Genomic DNA, 18,777 nt, shown 5'->3' on the forward strand with positions numbered 1-18,777 from the left:
ATAAGAAGTAGCTGTTATATAATGGAGCTGTTGATACGAGACACGTTACCCTTGCTCTTTGTAAAGCTGTGACCTATGATAAATAAATGTAACTTATACGACCACCAACTTTTGTGTCTATTAATAGAATTCACACGTTCCAATGTCCCTGCTGGTGCTTTATGAATAAATTGTACAAGTGAGTCAAAATTGAAAGTGTTTGTGTGTGCGTGAGAGTGAATAAAAAATTTAAGGCCACCATATGTAATTATAACAGCTTCCATGTTGTTAACACTACAATGTGAGGCTTGTACTGAAAAATTGTTTTCACAATTTAAAGGTGGACAAAAACTTGCCGAGAGTGTGAGTGAATAAACTCAAATGTTGAGGTTTTTTGTGCCACATTTTTATAAAACTAACATAAAGAGGCTTGATATCTGTTTTACCTGTTATACAATTACATTGTTTTATATAAAAAACAAGTGAGCAAAGGCTATAGTCGGGACGGAGCCGACCATGTGATACCCTACACCACTACCCCTGTGCATAAGCTTTTCACTGGTAAACATTTCTTTTAGGGAATATAATCCGACTACCCCCAAAAATAATATGCCTCTTTCTCTCTGGGACCCCCATAAGCAACCAAAATTACGTGACCATCCGATCAAAATTACGACCTGTAGCTTGATTGCAAAAAATGGAAGAATTGGATGCATTACCGACTATTGTGGTATCTCCCTTGTTTGACCACCTTCGCCAACCTGCTTTACACCAATGCACAGTGGATCCACTTGTATGGAGAAAGTGGCCAAAAATATTTAGAGTGTAAAAATCAAACCAATACGCCGGTTACAGCTTTGTGCTGCTGCGAAGAGTGTTTTAAGAAACCACGAGCGTAGCATTCTCCCCCTTTCCCCTCTGGTGGGGGTATACGGTAAGAATGGTTTTATGCTGTTAATACAAAATTACATGAACAAAGGTCCCGATTATCTTATGATGCAAAAATAGGCTTGGGGAAACAAAACAGTCTCCAAAACAACATAAAATCCAACTAATTTAGCGGATTAAAAAATTGTATTTTTTGTCTGAAAATTTGTAAAATATTTAATCTAGATCTTATAGCGTTCTTCCTGGAAGGCACGTACGGCCAACGTAAGACAAGTTTGAAAGAAGATATCTTTATCTTGCCACTGATGCCAACTATGTTAATGTACGTGTTCAGATAACAGAGTTATACGCTAATATATCCATACAAACCCTATTCTAGGGCAACTTTAGTCGGCGACCCACCATTTATAGTCTGGCACTAGATGGCAGCTGATTTTAATACTGAATAATCTTAAACCCATGACCTACTTTGGAAAATTATTCCCGAGGTGGGCACTGGTGGGCATCCTGACAAAAACCTTATGTCAAATTTAAGTATATGATCGAATTGGCATTACAAAATACACTAATAAAATATGCAGCTAACTAGAATTCCACAACACGCTAAAACACTATTTTTTAATTAAAACTAAGCTATTACCTCCTCCTTCAAAATTAACTGTAATATTTTGCTATACGTATTAGTTTCGCGATATTTTGAATATATTTACTTGCACTTAAAATATAGGTTGTACTCACAACAAAAAATATTGGTGAAATGTTCTGATTTTGAAGCTATTCTTAGGAAGTTCGCGTTCGAATGAAACAAACACTAATATATTTTTAAAAAGGTCCATGTCATAGCTGTCAGAGTTGCCAGATGTTGTAGCAAAATTTTGACATTCATTTTTTTATTTTTGGCCAATGGGTGGATCCACTGTGCAATGTAAAGGTAATATTTTCTTCTTCCATAGACAGGCTTTGCCGTTGGTATACCCCTACTAGAAGCCGATATATTCACAAAGAAAAAAACTTTGAATTTGTCTCCAAATGAGTTTTTCCCCATTCCGACCCCTAAATATTATCCGACTATCACCAAAATCAATAGGCTTCTTCCTCTGTGGGGCCCCCATCTACCCCCAACAATCTTGTCACTATCCGATCAAAATTCCAACTTGTAGCGTGATTACAAAAAATGGAAATATTGGGTATATTACTGAATTTTGCAATATCTCGGTTTGCTCACTTACGCCAACATACTTTGCATCAATATAAACGAGATCTTTTCTTCTGCCATTGAGGGGTATTCCTTTTGGACTACTCCAACCAGAAGCGGAGATATTCGCATAAAAAACGTTGACATTTCTCCACATAAGCTTTTCGCTTATTCCGACTCCTGAATATTATCCGACCATCACCAAACTAAATAGGCTTCTTCCTCTGTGGAACCCGCATCAACTCCCAAAAAATTCGTGACGATCCGATGAAAGTTGCGACCGATTACAAAAAAACCGTGATTAAAAAAAAATTGAAAAATAGGACGCATTATCTACTATTGCCATATCTCTGCTATTTGACCACCTACGACAACCTGCTTTACATCCTTGTAAAGGTGATTTTTTCTACTTTCCTTGCCAGGTTTTGCTTTAGATGTACCTCTTAAATAAACAGAGATATTGGCTTTGAAATAAAACGTTGACCTTTCTCCAAATAAGTGTTTGCCCATTCCGACCCCTGAATATTATCCGACCATCATCAAAATCAATAGGCTTTTTTCTCTTTGGAACCCCCATTAACCCCCAAAATTTCGTGACGATCCGATCAAAATTGCGACCTGTAGCGTGATTACAAGAAAATCGGAAAATGGGATGCATTATCGACTATTGCCATATCTCTGCTATTTGACCACCTGCGACAACCTATTTTACATCGTTGTAAAGGTGATATTTTCTACTTTCCTTGCCAGGTTTTGCTTTTGATATACCTCTTAAAGAAACAGAGATATTGGTTTTAAAATAAAATGTTGACTTTTCTCCAAATAAGTGTTTGCCCATTCCGACCCCTGATTATTATCCGACCAACACCAAAATCAATAGGCTTCTTCATCTGTGAGACCCCCATTAACCCTCAAGTTTTCGTGACGATCCGATTAAAATTGCGACCTGTAGCGTGATTTCCAAAAAAATAGAAAAATGGGATGTATAACCGACTATTGCGATATCTCCGTTATTTGGTTACCTACGCCGACCTAGTTTACATCATTATAAAGACGGGATCTTCTACTTTCATAGTCAGACTTTGCTTTTGGAAAGTTTTCAACCAAAGCTGTGATATTCGTCAATATAGTTAAAATCGCAAAAATGAAAATTGGGGTTTTATTTGCTACTATTGTTATATCTTCGTTGTTTGATTACCTACGAGCACCTGCTTTACACCATTAGAAAGGTGATATTTTCTTCTTTCATTGTCAGGTTTTGCTTTTGATATACCCCGTATAGAAGCTGAGGTATTCGCTTTGGAAAAAAACGTTGTCATTTTATCCACCTAAGTTTTTTGCCCTTTCCGACCCCTAAATATTATCCGACCATCACCAAAATCAATAGGCTTCTTCCCCTCCGGGACCCCTATCAACATGCAAAATTTCGTGACGATCCGATCAAAATTGCGACCTGTAGCGTGATTACAAGGTTTAGATGGACAGACGGACAGACGGACAGACGGACGGACGGACGGACACACATAGCCAGATCGACTCAGCTCGTCGAGACATTCATTTTGATATATATATGTATGGGTCTACGACCATTATTTCGATGCGTTACAAACTTTTTGGCCAAAACCAACTTATAATACCCTCCCCACATAGTGGTGTAGGGTATAACAAGTGTCAATATGTTATGAGGGAGGGTATGGGAAATTGCGGGAAATTCATTAATTGTTCGGAAGACGTTGAACACTTCTTTCTATCGATCAGATAAGTTGTAGAAGCTTTTTTAAAATTATTTCCAAATTTTTCGAAATTTAATTTTTCCTCGAAGATTTGACCATCTGTTTTAACCGTATCCATAAAACATTTACGCACTTGATTTTCTTTTTTAGTTCCTACAATTCTCCCCTAAATGTATGCAAGAGCATGTTTAACCACTTATGTATATATGGCCTAAGTTCATGTGTGTTCGTACGAATTGACGACTCAGACTTTGCCATAAAAAATGTAAAAGTTTTTGTTTTATATTCTCTCGGCTGGGGATACCGACAACAAAAAAAAAAAAACTAAACAAAAGTATACTCAACGCATGAGGCGGCACAGGTTTAGGCGTTTATTATTTTGCTCGGCTTAAGGTTTTTTGTGACCTTCATTTCATGAATTGATTTACATGGTTTCACTTCAACAATGAAGGCCGAACACTTTTTTAACTTAAATTTAAAGCCACAAGACAGGAGAGGGTTTTTCGCAAACTTTGAGCTTAAAACTGTGGTATTTTTGGGGCCGAAGGGGAAGTAATAGTAACATGTTATGGGTACCTTGCTAGATTGGAATTTTTCTATTTTCTATTAAATCCTCACCATGTTATTTTCAATTTTAAACTACTTCCCTTCATAACCAAATATTAATTCCTACAAAATCCTTTCGTTATTCCTCAACCACATGTTATTCAATTTCCCTAGAACAAAAAGTGCCACACACACACACAAATCCCTCATAATTTCCCTAATGACTGCCAAATGCTTTTGCTATTTTTGGCATATCCCTGTTTTTCTTCTTGGTATTTGTCACAAAGTTAAAACTCGTTTCAAATGACTGTCCCAAATGTCAGTCATCAAAAATCTCTTTTTCTTTGCCTTGTCACATGTATCCATGTGCGTGTGTGTGCATCTGAAAACTTTTATTTGTTTTGCTACCGTGCAGTAAAAGTAAATACATACCATCTTCCTGAGGATTCAATGTAAATTTTAATTTTCATAGTATACATTAAGGCGTCATGAGAAATTGAAAATATGTTGTAGCATACAATGCGGTGTGCCGGAGAACAGGTGTAGAATTATAAGCTGGGTATATATTTACAAAAGGAAAATTACAACATTACATGCACATCTTTGTCATATTTAACGACACACACACATACACTCACACATACTATCTTAGCTTCACAAATAATGCAGTTGAAAATTGTGACAAGGTAAATATTAAATTATTTTATAATTTTTTGAGAAACTTAATAAAGGGGAGAGAAAAGCTGGAGAGACATTTTGTTCAATAGAAGCAGACTGAATATACTCTACCTGTGCCTGTGAGCCCATCTATCCACATATAGATGGCCTGTGAGCCCATCTATCCACAGATAGATGGCCTGTGAGCCCATCTATCCACAGATAGATGGCCTTTGAACCCATCTATCAACAGATAGATGGCCTTTGAGCCCATCTATCCACATATAGATTGCCTTTGGGCCCATCTATCCACAGATAGATGGCCTGTGAGCCCATCTATCCAACGATAGATGGCGTTTGAGCCCATCTATCCAACGATAGATGGCGTTTGAGCCCATCTATCCAACGATAGATGGCGTTTGAGCCCATCTATCCAACGATAGATGGCGTTTGAGCCCATCTATCCAACGATAGATGGCCTTTGAGCCCATCTATCCAACGATAGATGGCCTTTGAGCCCATCTATCCAACGATAGATGGCCTTTGAGCCCATCTATCCAACGATAGATGGCCTTTGAGCCCACAGATAGATGGCCTTTGAGCCCATCTATCCAACGATAGATGGCATGTGAGCCCATCTATCCAACGATAGACGGCCTTTGAGCCCATCTATCCAACGATAGATGGCCTTTGCGCCCATATATCCAACGATAGATGGCTTTTGAGCCAATCTATCCAACGATAGATGGCCTATCCAACGATAGATGGCCTTTGAGCCCATCTATCCAACGATGGATGGCCTTTGAGCCCATCTATCCAACGATGGATGGCCTTTGAGCCCATCTATCCAACGATAGATGGCCTTTGAGCCCATCTATCCAACGATAGATGGCCTTTGAGCCCATCTATCCAACGATAGATGGCCTTTGAGCCCATCTATCCAACGATAGATGGCCTTTGAGCCCATCTATCCAACGATAGATGGCCTTTGAGCCCATCTATCCAACGATAGATGGCCTTTGAGCCCATCTATCCAACGATAGATGGCCTTTGAGCCCATCTATCCAACGATAGATGGCCTTTGAGCCCATCTATCCACAGATAGATGGCCTTTGAGCCCATCTATCCAACGATAGATGGCCTTTGAGCCCATCTATCCAACGATAGATGGCCTTTGAGCCCATCTACACAACGATAGATGGCCTTTGAACCCATCGATCTAACGATAGATGACCTTTGAGCCCATCTATCGTACGATAGATTGCCTTAGAGCCCATTTATCGTACGATAGATTGCCTTAGAGCCCATTTATCGTACGATAGGTGGCCTTTGAGCGTATATATCGAACGATAGGTGGCCACTTAGCCTATCTATTAGCGATAGGTGGCCTTTAAACCGATCCATCTAACTATAGATGGCCTTTGAGCCCATCTATCGTACGATAGATTGCCTTAGAGCCCATCTATCGTGCAATAGGTGGCCTTCGAGCCCATCTATCGTACGATAGGTGGCCTTTGAGCCCATATACCAACGACAGCTGGCCTCTGGGTCCATCTCTCAACGACAGAAGGCCTCTGTGTCCATCTACCAACGAAAGATGGCCTCTGAGTCCATCTATCAACGACAGATGGCCTCTGAGCCCATCTATCGACGACAGATGGCCTTTGAGTCCATCTATCAACGACAGATGGCCTCTGAGTCCATCTATCAACGACAGATGGCCTCTGAGTCCATCTATCAACGACAGATAGCCTCTGAGCACACTGTTTAATCGATCTTTACTCCTATAGATGGCTATTATGTCCATCCCCCGAAAGGAGGCCTTTGAGACAATCTATACTACGATAGATGGCCGTTGAGTCCATATATATGGCCCCAGAGAACATAAATAAGCCTAGGCCCTTTAATGTGACGTTTTACCACTAGGAATGGCTTCTGACCCATCTATTTTACAATGGATGACCTTATTCGATGCCATGATGGATAGTTTCTGGGCATTTTTGTTCATAGTTAGATAGGTTAGAGCTTAACTCCGGACTCCGAGACCGTTTATTCCACGATAATTGTCTCTGAGGCCATTGCTACAAAGAGATATGCATCGTAGCCCATCTATTCAAGGATAAATATTCTTGGACTCCATCTATTCAATGATAGGTGGCCTTTGAGCCCATTTACTCATCTAAAGATGGATCTGAACTTATGTACTTAACGACAGATTGCCCCTGAGGTCCTTGGTATAATAATAGATGCTTCAGAGTCCATCTATTCACCTTACAGTCAATCTACTCAACGATAGAAGACCTCTGAGCCTATTTGCTCATTGCTAGATGGATTCGAGCTTGTCCAGTCGACGATAGATGGTTACTGAGACTATCATGTCTCGGAATCTATCTTTTCAACCATACATGTCCTCTAAGTCCATCTAATTCATGATAGATGGCTTCTGAGCCTATATACACATCCCTAGATGGTTCGAGTTTGTCTTCTCAACGATAGGTGGCCTGTAGGATCATCGGTACAATGTTAGATGTCTTGGAGTTCGCCAATTCAAAGATAGATGACCTTTGAGTCAATCTACTCAATGATATGACATTACCTCTGAGCCTATTTAAACATCGCTAGATGGATCTGAGTTTGTCTACTCAACAATAGATGGCACCTGAGACCATCTATATAATGAAAGGTGCCTCTGAGTGTATTTATTCAACGATAGATGGCCTTGGAGTCCATTTACTCAACGATATTTGGCCTCAGAGCCATCTACATGGCGATAGATGACCTCAAAACCCATTTGTTGCAAAAAAACTCTAATTCTAGGGCTGGGCCATTCAACACTTCGAAATGCAGCCATAAACATACCTTTCCTAATTGAATTGGTGTTCTTTTCGTTGAAATTTTTGAATGACCACAAACAAAATGCTTCTTTGTTGGCATTTAATTTCTTTCAGTAAGGTTATCAATTATTTAAATCATTTCCTTGAATAGAACCTCAAATGTTCGCAGAGTGAGTATTCATTAGCAAAGCTAAACAATAAAACATTGAGTCATAAAAGTCCTTAGACGGAGGGGTCTCAAAAGAGGTTTTAAGGGAAAAAATTATATTAAAAGGGCTAATTTGCAGGAATATAAGGAGTTTTATTGATTATGAACTACACGTTGAGGATTTTGTTATTATAATAGAAATTAAACGACTTCCTTTTGAACCTCGAAACTTCTTCCGCTCCCTTCCAAAAGAAAAGGGAGGGAAAATTTTCCCTCCCATTGTGTTTGCCAATGTATAGACACTGACTAAACAATGTGCTATGATTTAATGGGGTTTTATTGTTTTTATTATTCTTGTTTTCCGTTGAACCTATTTATGGCAATAAAACATGAACATCGACACTGGTTGGCGCCCCCTTTACCCTCGGCGCCTAAGCAATAAACCCCGAACAGAATGACCATTGTAAAACATCAATACAAACAATACCGCACACACACACTCAGACACAAATACTTTGAAAACAATAAACAAATACTATAACAATAATAATGTAATTTTACATACCACTGCCTCCGCAACAACAAAAGGAACTAAAAGGCAAACCACGTATGGTAATAACGACCGTCATCAGTCGCTGCCATAGACCCGTGAGCATTTTCTAGCCATAAAAAAGAAGAAGAAGAAGTTAAGAAAAGAACATGCAAAAGGTCAACGATTTGTTGTTGCATACTTTTCGGGAGTGTTACTTTATATTCCATTTATTTTTTGGTTTCGTTTTTTGGCATAGTTTGCAGACAAGGATTGGAGAAAGTGTGTTTGTTTTTCGATAGCTGGCAGGCTAGCTGGCTGGCTAGTCGTCGTGGTCTATGGCGTAGGAGTGGAGTGTGTTTGTTTGCCTTTTGCAAGGTATGGCATGGATGGGTGGCCGGCTAAAAATGATTTCATAACTTTTATTTATTTTTTCAACACCAAGGTTTTTTTTTATTACTGTTTGGTTTCCTTTTTTCACTTCTTTGTGTCCCAGGTTGTTTCGTTGTTGTTTGTTTTGTATTTTTGCAACTTTGCCAATAGAGACTGCTCGCTAGGCTAGCGTGTGTGGAAAGAGAATTACTTAATTAAGGTATAATTCCATTTTTTTTCTTGGTTTCCTTTTTCATGAAGCTTTTCGTTCGTTGTTTTCGGAAACACATTTACGCTTGATTTCAGCTACATGTGTTTGTGTTTTCTTTTGGGAAAAATAAAAAAATATATTATTTCTGGCTTCTATTAATTATAATTTCCAAAAGACCGGAAGGAAACAAACAACCATTGCATGTAGTTAAGGGCTAAACATTGAGGGCAAATAAATAATGATTAATAGGGCAATGGACTCAGAGGTCGTTTATTAATTTGTAGGTGGGCACTACGGTCATCTGTCGTTGAGTAGATAGGCTTAGAGACCATATATCGCTAAATCGATGGGCTCATACGCCATCTATGTGTTAAGTAGATGGTCTGCAAGGCCATATATAGCTGAGGATGGCTTTAAAGCCATTGATTGTTAAGGCCATGTGACGACGTATAGCTGAGGTCTTAGAAATTTATGGGTCATCTATTGTTAAATGGATGGGATCAGCGGACATCTATAGTCATGAGTAGAGAGGTCAGACGCCAAGTCTCTATAGATGATGGTCTCCGAAGCAATCTACGGATGGTATCCTAGACCATCTATAGTTGAAAATGGTTTTAAATCAATCTGTAGTGGAGTAGGTGGGAACACAGGTTATTATTAAGAGTAGGTGGGATATATGGACATCTGTCGTTGAGTAGATAGACTTAAAGACCATCTCTCGCTACTTCAGACGACATCTATAAGTTAAGTAGATGGTCTGCAAGGCAATCTATAGCTGAGGATGGTTTTAAAGTTACGTAGGTGGGCCCAGATACCATCCAGAAGCATCTCTGGTTGTTTAAATGGACTCTGAGGCCATGTGACGACGTATAGCTGAGGTCTGAGAAACTTATGGGTCATCCGTTGTTAAATGGATGGGCTCAGCAGCCATCTATAGTCATGTAGATTGACTCTAGTTACGAAGATCGTGTCCAAGTCCATCTATAGTTAAGGATCGATTCAGAGCCATCTATGGCTGAATAAGTGGTCATTCAAAGGTCATTTATCGTGGAAAATGTGCCCAGAGACCCTTATTGGTTGAGGTAGATGGGTTCGTGTCAAAGGCGATATAGCGTAGACAGCTCACGGACAATATATTGTATAAAAGATGGACTAAAACCCAATCTGTCATTCAGTAGATAGGGTCTGAGTGATCTAGAGATAATTGGAGGTGGTTAGATCCATCTAGATATGAGTAAATAGATTCAGAGGCCATCTGTCGTTTAGTAGCAAAGCCAGAGGCCGACAATCGTTGAGTAAATGGGGTCTGAGTCCATAAACCGTTGAATAGATGGTGTCGCAGGCGACTTATCATAGGGTATATAACTCAGGGGCCCTGTTTAGGATAGCAGATGGGCTCAGAGACCATCTCTCGTCAAGTAGATAGGTTCAGAGCCATCTAGCGATGAGTCTACCATTTAGTAGATAGGATCAGAGCCATCTAGATATGAGTAAATTGGTTCAGAGACTATCTATCGTTGAGTAGAGAAATCAGACGCCAACTCTCTGTAGATGATGGTCTCCCAAGCAATCTACCGATGGTATCCCACACCATCTGTAGTTGAACATGGTTTCAAATCAATCTGTAGTAGAGTTGATGGGAACACAGGCCATTATTAAGAGTAGGTGGGCTAAACGGACATTCGTCGTTGAGTAGATAGGCTTAGAGACCATGTATCACAAAATCGGTGGGCTCAGACGCCATCTATGAGTTAAGTAGATCGTCTGCAAGGCCATCTATAGCTGGGGTTGGCTTTAAAGCCATCTATTGTTAAGTAGGTGTGCCCAGATACCATCCAGAAGCATCTCTGATTGTTTAAATGAACTCTGAGGCCATGTGACGATATATAGCTGAGGTCTGAGAAATTTATGGGTCATCCGTTGTTAAATGGATGGGCTCAGCAGCCATCTATAGTCATGAGTAAAGAGGTCAGACGCCAACTCTCTATAGATGATGGTCTCTCAGGAAATCTACCGATGGTATCCCAGACCATATATAGTTGAAGATGGTTTAAAATCAATCTGTAGTGGAGTAGGTGGGAACACAGGCCATTATTAAGAGTACGTGGACTATACGGACATCTGTAGTTGAGTAGATAGGCTTAGAGACCATTTATCGCTAAATCAGACGCAATCTATAAGTTAAGTAGATAGTCTGCAAGGTAGAGGCTTTAAAGCCATATATTGTTAAGTAGGTAGGCCCAGATATCATCCAGAAGCATCTCTGATTGTTTAAATGGACTCTAACGACATATAGCTGAAGTCTGAGAAGTTTATAGGTCATCCGTTTTTAAATGGATGGGCTCAGCAGCCATCTATAGTCATGTAGATTAATTCAGATGTCATACGAAGGTGGTTTCAAGTCCATCTATAGTTAAGGATGGATTCAGAGCTATCTATGGCTGAATAAGTGGTCATTCAAAGGCCATATATCGCGAAAAATGCGCCCCAGAGACCCCCAATTGTTGATGTAGATGGGCTCTGAGCCCATAAATCGTGTCGCAGGCGATGTATCGTAGTGTAGATAGCTCAAGGACAATATATTGTATAACAGATGGACTAAAACCCAATCTGTCATTCAGTAGATAGGGTCAGAGTCATCTAGAGATAATTAAAAGTGGTCAGAGCCATCTAGATATGAGTAAATAGATTCAGAGGCCATCTGTCGTTTAGTAGCTAAGCCAGAGGCCGACAATCGTTGAGTAAATGAGGCCTGAGTCCATAAACCGTTGAATAGATGGTTCCGCAGGTGGCGTATCGTAGGGTATATAACTCAGGGGCCCTGTATATGATAGCAGATGGTCTCAGAGACCATCTCTCGTTGAGTAGATAGCCATATGTGGATGAGTCAATGGGGTCAGAAGTCATCTATCATTAAGTAAGATAGACTGAGAGCCATCTACAAATAAGTATACTGGCTCAGAGGTCATCTTTTTTTGAGTAGGTAGCAAACAATCTACCGAGGGTATCCCGGGCAATCTATAGTTGAAGATGATTTCAAATCAATCTGGGGTGGAGTAGGTGGGACCACAGTAAGTTTTTGAATATAAGGTATCATAGACCACCTATTCATGAATAAATGTACTCAAAGGCGATATATCGTTATGTAGGTCGACTCACAGCCATCTAGATATGAGTGAATGGGCTCAAAGTCCATCTATCATAGAGTGGCAGGCTCAGAAACATCAAATGGTGTCATAGGCAATTTATCGCTGACTAGATGTTCTCCGAAGGTCACCCACTAATATGGACACAGAGGTCATCGATCGATGTTTGATTCATTCAGAGGCCATCTATCATTGATCGAGTGTAAATGGTTTCAGAGGCCGTCTTCGCTGTAAAGATTATCTCCGAGCACAGCTAGTGTAAAATAGATTGGTTCAATCAATGACCATCTGTCGTTGGATAGATTGGCTTAGCTGCCATCTACCGTAGAATGGATTGTTCCAAAGGTCATCTATCGTTTTTTATATGGGTTTAGAGGCAATTTCCATTGTATATATCTTCGAAGAAGTCAGTTTATATTGTATCAATGGACTCAGAGTTCATCTATCACTGTATAGATGATTTCAGAGCCCATTTATCATTAAAGGGTTTGATCCAGGGGTCATCTTCGATGAATAAATGACCTCAGAGACAATATATACAACGAATGTGACCCTAGACAAATTATTCTTTGCATTCATGGTCTCTGAGCGTATCAGATATTGCTATACCCATCAGTGACCATTTAGCGTAAAATACGTAGGTTAAGTGGCCATTTGTCGTTGGATTAATTGACTCAGTCGCTACCATAGAATCTCAATAATCATATATCGTTGTATAGATATGTTCAGAAACCATCATCGTTATTTAAATGGTATCCACATCCACCTTCTTTGTATACATGGTCTCCGAACCCAGCTAGCATTGTATGAATAAGCTCAAATGCCATTCATCGCTTGTCAATTGGCCTCAAAGGCCACCTATCGTAGTATCAATGGGACTAGTGTCCATCTAGCGTAGAATAGAATAGGTTCAGGGACAGGCTAAGGTTGTATTACTGTCGACACCGGCCATCTTCGTTGTATAGTTAGTCTTCGAGCTCAGATATCGTTGTTGAGATGAGTCGCCGAAGTTATCTTTCTTGTATAGACAAAAGCTGGGGTCATCTATCGTTGCTTAGGTTAACTTAAAAGTCATCTATCCTTGCTCATATGGGCTCCAAGGCCATCTATCGATGAATAGATCAATATGTTGTGGATTAGGTACGCGCATATCATATATATCGATAAATAGGTATGACTAGAGGTCGTGTACCGTACGAAAGCCCTCTATCTTACAGTAAGTAGGCCCGATGTCATCTATAGTTGAATGGTATGTCTCAGAGGTCATTTATCGTTGTATTTATGGGCTCAGAGATCATCTATGGATGTATAGATGGGTTCCGAGAGCATCTTTCTTGTAAACATGGTGTTCGAGTTTAGCTCAGTGACCATCTAGCGTAGTTGTATATATCTATAGTTGAATAGATGGTTGTAGAGGTCATTTGTCGTCGCTAAATGGACTGTGATGTCATCTATTGTCACATAGATGGAGCAGGTATGACCAGATGCATGCGTGGTTGAGTAGATGGTGTCAGAGGTCACCTATCCTTGAATTGATGGTGTTAGAGACCATGTATCATTGAGAAAAATGTCTCCGAGGCCATCTATACTGACAAATGGTCTTCCAAGTTATCTTCTTTGTAGAGATGGGTCCGTTGTACATAAGGACTCGGAGGACATCTATCGTTGTATAGATGAACGCCTATTGCTGTTAAGATGAAGTCCGTCACAATCTAACGTTGAGTAGCGCACCAAGTTGCTTAGATATGTTCATAAGCTGTCTAACGCTATAGATGGACTCATCTTATTGAATAGATCAATAGCGAGACCATCTCCTCTAACTTTTGTGTACTCCTGGTTTTCTGTTGCAGTGTTGATGCGTTCCATCTGTCGTTGAAATGCTCCGATGTCATTTTTTGTAGGGTCGATTGGTTCCAAAGCCATCTCTCGTAGTGTTGATGGGCTTATCAGTTATCCATTGTAGTACGGTATCCATCCAAGGCATTCTTGCTCGGCATTAGTCATTTATCATCGAGTTAATTGACAGCAGAGACTTTATCGAAGAATTGATGCCCTCAGAGATGGGCTGCGATGCCATCTGTAGCTCAATAGTTGGGCTCCAGGGTCATCTGATGCTGAAATCAGAGGCCACCTATCGGTGAATAGCGGAAACCATATTTCGTTGTATATATGGCTTCTGGGGGCTACGTGGGTGAATAGAGGGACTCCGAGGCCATCAATCTCTCTCATCAGTCACTCCCTATCCATCAATTTATATAAAAAATGAATTGTGAGGCCATCTATAGATATGGTAATCTAGCTCTTATATGGTTCTGAATCTAGGTATCGTTGCATATACGGTCTGCAGTACTATCTATTGCTGAACGAGTGGACTCCAAAGTAATTTTTTGTTAGTCAGATATCCATCCTTCTTTGGATTGATGGGTACAGATGCCATATATTGTAAGATAGTTGTTTACATAGACCACCTATAGTTGGAAATATATCTATATTTAGATAGATGGGCTCCGAGGCCATCTATTATTGTGCAGAAAGGATCTGAGACCGCTTATAGTTGTATATATGGGCTTTACTGCCATCTATCGTAGAGTAAATGCCTGAGACGACATCTACCGTAGATCGTATGTCTTCCGAGATTTGTGTCTAAACTAAAAATAGTATTCTTACCGACATAGGGTGAAGATTCATGTCTAGGATAGCATTAATAGATCTTTGTCTTGACTTACTTCAACATCCTTATCGACATATGATAGAAGATTCATTTCTAGGGTAACAACAGCATCCGCACCGACTTAAAGCAGAAGATTCGTGTCTAGGATACGATGATTAAAGCGACCTCTGCAGATAGTTCTTAAGGCTTCCAAGGAGTTTTTGCGTGGATTGGTAGTTCCTACCTACCCATCGTCAAATATTATTGTTTGTACGCCGAATATTTTCCAAAAAATATATTTAAAAAATCCACGTTGATTCTAGAGGCCTCCAAAAATTCCTTAAAAAATCCACGTTAATTCTAGAGGCCTCCTAAAATTCTCAAAAAAAAAAAAATCCATTTTGATTGTAGAGGCCTCCAAAAATTCCTTAAAAAATCCACGTTAATTCTAGAGGCCTCCTAAAATTCTCAAAAAAAATCCATTTTGATTGTAGAGGCCTGCAAATATTCTTTAAAAAATCCGCATTGATTATAGAGGCCTCCAAAAATTCTTTAAAAAATCCACGTTGATTCTAGAGGCCTCCAAAAATTCTTTAAAAAATCCACGCTGGTTTTAGAGGCCTCCAAAAATTGTTTAAAAAATCCACGTTGATTCTAGAGGCCTCCAAAAATTCTTTAAAAAATCCACGCTGGTTCTAGAGGCCTCCAAAAATTGTTTAAAAAATCCACGTTGATTCTATAGGCCTCCAAAAAGTCTATTAAAAATCCACGTTGATTCTAGAGGTCTCTAAAAATTCTTTAAAAAATATTTAAAAAATTCATGTTGATTTTAGAGGCCTCTAGAATCTACAAAAAATTGTTTATTTATTTTATTTATAAAATAAGTGAAGCCTACCTTTAGGCCATGTTAATATTTTAAAATTTGTGGCATATTTTTAGGCGCTATGTTTTAACTTATCTTAATAAGAATCTTAATTAATTATTTTTTTCGTTTCTTTGTGTCTTTCCTTTCTTTCCTGCAGCAAAATACATTTATAAGGAAATCATCAAAGAAAACTAAAAAAAAAAATATTTAATAATTTAAACATTAAACTAATTGGCTTTACCAAAGAAAAAAACTATTTTTAAGTAAATCTTAATTCGTATTATTAATTCTAGTTTTAAATAATTCTCTTCTAAAAAAAAACACGAAAACAAAGAGAGTAGTCAAAAGTTTTAAACGAAAACAAACGAAATCGAAACTAAAATCAAATTCGAAAACAAAAAAACTCAAAACTACAATCTACGTTTTAGGGGAAAACCAAAACGCTTCTTTATAGGATTAAACAAAACTAACTTTACTCTTAGAAACAATTAAATCATCCGAAAAAAACAGCATCTTTGTCATCATCAATTCGGGGGATTGGAGGAGATTGGCCGAAATATTATGGATAAAAAACCAACTCTTGAAATACAAAGAGTTGGTAAACAAAATTTGAAACAATATCAAACAAATCCCCTGACCCCATCACCAACACCACCACCACCCCAACTGTCATCATCCTCGCCAGCAACATTATCACCCAAATCGGAAAGCATATCAACATCCTCCACAAGTGGAAGTTCTCCCAAATCAACGAAACGACGCCATAGACTACAGAGATCAAGGGATAATTTTGATTCAGATGATGTTGTGGAGCCGGTTTTAACTACTCCCGCCCAAGAAGGCCCATTGCAGGTTTTGAGCGTAATGGGTGGAGGTTTTGTGACACCTCCAACGGCTGCATATACCAAAGACTATATAGATAACGCTGTGACCACAGTAGCGTTACCAACGAATCTTAGCAACAACGAGACCAAGAAGACCACAAAAAACACCCCAGAACCACCTCCGACGACCAAAGAGCAACAAATGCACGAAAAGCTTTTGGAAAACGACGGGTGTGATAAGAATCCCCCGTCCGGTAAGACGGAAAAGGTAAAACACAAGCCCCATAAAGAATCTAAATTTGCCGAAAAATTACGACGCAGCTTTCGTAGGGCCGAACATAAATCGCTGGAAATTAAGAGGCAGGATAAAATTGATGCAGAGCGATGTAGCAGCCTGAGGCCGTTGCATCAACAGTTACAAAACTCAGCATCAATATTTTCCCTCACAAATCTACCCGGTTTGGGAGGTCACATAAATCCAGCATTGCTTTTGGATAGCCCAGACGAAAGTACACCACCAGAATTTTCCTATCGCCATTTGAGTAGTGTGGCCACCACGAATTCGAGTACTTCACTGGAAAGTAATTTCTGTGAAAGTCCCACCACAAGTATTAGCTATTGGGCGTGGCACATGAACAACAACAATATGGGTGGAGAAGTGAGCACGCACACAAATCCGAATTCAAATAATACCAATAATCGGAATCTCAATGCCCCAACACAGCAGGAGCTGGGAAGCAGCGGAGTGGGAAGTCGTAACAAAAGACTGGAGCAGCAAAGTAGCAGTAAAAGTGATCAGGGAGGAGGTGGTAGCGAACATCCAAATGTAACCGCCGACTCACGCAGCTGCAGCACGGCCAGCGAAAGCAGTACCGCCGCAAAATTAACCAAGCTACAAAATTTCCTCTTCAAGTCCAGCAATGAAAGTTCACGCAGCATCCAGGGCCACTCGAATGAGGGTTTTACCATATCTTCCTTTAATTCCTCCTCAGGAGAATGGGAAAATCTTTGTAATTTTCCCTCTACAAGTCAAAATGTTACCCTTACAGAAGATTCCTCGCAGTTCCCCCTATCCACTGAGGAAGAATCTGGGCACAAGAAAGAAAATCTCAGTGATTCCAATGGCTCGCTAAGAAACTACTATCAATACACCCTGGCCTCTCCCAGTAATCCATTTTTACCCGAAATCACAGCACGGACATATCACAGTACCTATGAAGAGGAGGAAGAAGATAGAGAACTGGAAGAGGAACTGGATTCCAATGTAACCTCGGTGAAATATCGCATTGGTTGCCATTCGGCCCAATTACCCACACCAAATTATAGTCGTACTGGTTCGCAGGAATCAACACACAGTGATTATGCCGGAGGGGCATATGGTGGTAGCACAGCCAGATATGATAGCTCCAATTCTTCACTATGCAATGCCGCCACCACCACCACTTCCACACCGGGAAAACATAAACGCAAACTTTTTAGTCTTTCCACACCGACAAAATTGGATTTTCCCAATACCACCACAGCCCAAGTCAGCAGTAGCAACAGTCAGGCTTCCCAGCAATCGAATGTTTCGAAAACATCTTCTTCCTGTAATCTAGTACGTAGCCTTAATCCCTTTTTGCCTTCCACAACTGTGACATCATCATCACCACCGCAACGTACCTCCTCATCGAGCAGTCTTAACAAACAACAACGTATGGGACCATTTAAACAACAGGCTGTTACCTCACCCATTGCCATACCCGGAAGCAGCAACATAATGTCAACGCATGGTCATCATGGCAGCAGCTCTGGCTCCACACAAATGTCGGGCTCGGGACCTCTAAAGGATCTAAATGCTAGACGTGAAGAATTCCTTAAGGCCACAATGCAAATATGTTTGGTTGTCTCACCGCCTTCCTCCAGATTGCAGGTAATTGGACAAGTATTTTATATCTTTTTTTAAATTTTATTAAAAATATTTTTTATTGCTTTTGTAAATTTTTTTAATTTTTAAAATAAATATTTATAATTTTTGTAAACATTTTATTTCGTGTTTTTTTTTTCAATATTTTTCCTATTTTCTACCGATTCCCCTAAAAATATTAAACTCACCCCTAGATGTATACTTTATAATCAACAATTATTACTCATACGACCCCCAGTGGTCATCAATTAAAATTAATTATACGAACCATGGATCTTGGTTAACAATTCTCCA

General features: G+C 39.6%; 1 protein-coding gene and 1 non-coding gene across 14 annotated transcripts in view; one reads left to right on the plus strand and one right to left on the minus strand.

Annotated features, from left to right (window-relative positions):
* Positions 1-18,777, plus strand: part of LOC141403712 (uncharacterized) — a 517,705-nt gene that overhangs the window by 372,660 nt on the left and 126,268 nt on the right. For 8 of the 13 annotated variants that reach the window (XM_073986544.1, XM_073986543.1, XM_073986546.1 and 5 more), the window contains exon 3: positions 15,911-18,489. The exons of the other annotated variants lie outside the window; for them this stretch is intronic. In XM_073986544.1, the coding sequence (XP_073842645.1) occupies positions 16,315-18,489 (2,175 nt within the window). In that variant the 5' untranslated portion in view covers positions 15,911-16,314. The remainder of the gene's footprint in view (positions 1-15,910; positions 18,490-18,777) is intronic. 13 annotated transcript variants of the gene reach the window in all.
* On the minus strand, positions 18,662-18,741 carry LOC141404430 (small nucleolar RNA SNORD113/SNORD114 family). Its single transcript, XR_012413029.1, has one exon. It is a non-coding gene; the product is annotated as a small nucleolar RNA SNORD113/SNORD114 family (small nucleolar RNA).

Source organism: Musca autumnalis, unplaced genomic scaffold, assembly GCF_047663935.1.
Source record: "Musca autumnalis isolate F117 unplaced genomic scaffold, ASM4766393v1 scaffold_4, whole genome shotgun sequence".
In the NCBI taxonomy this organism is placed as follows: domain Eukaryota; kingdom Metazoa; phylum Arthropoda; class Insecta; order Diptera; family Muscidae; genus Musca; species Musca autumnalis.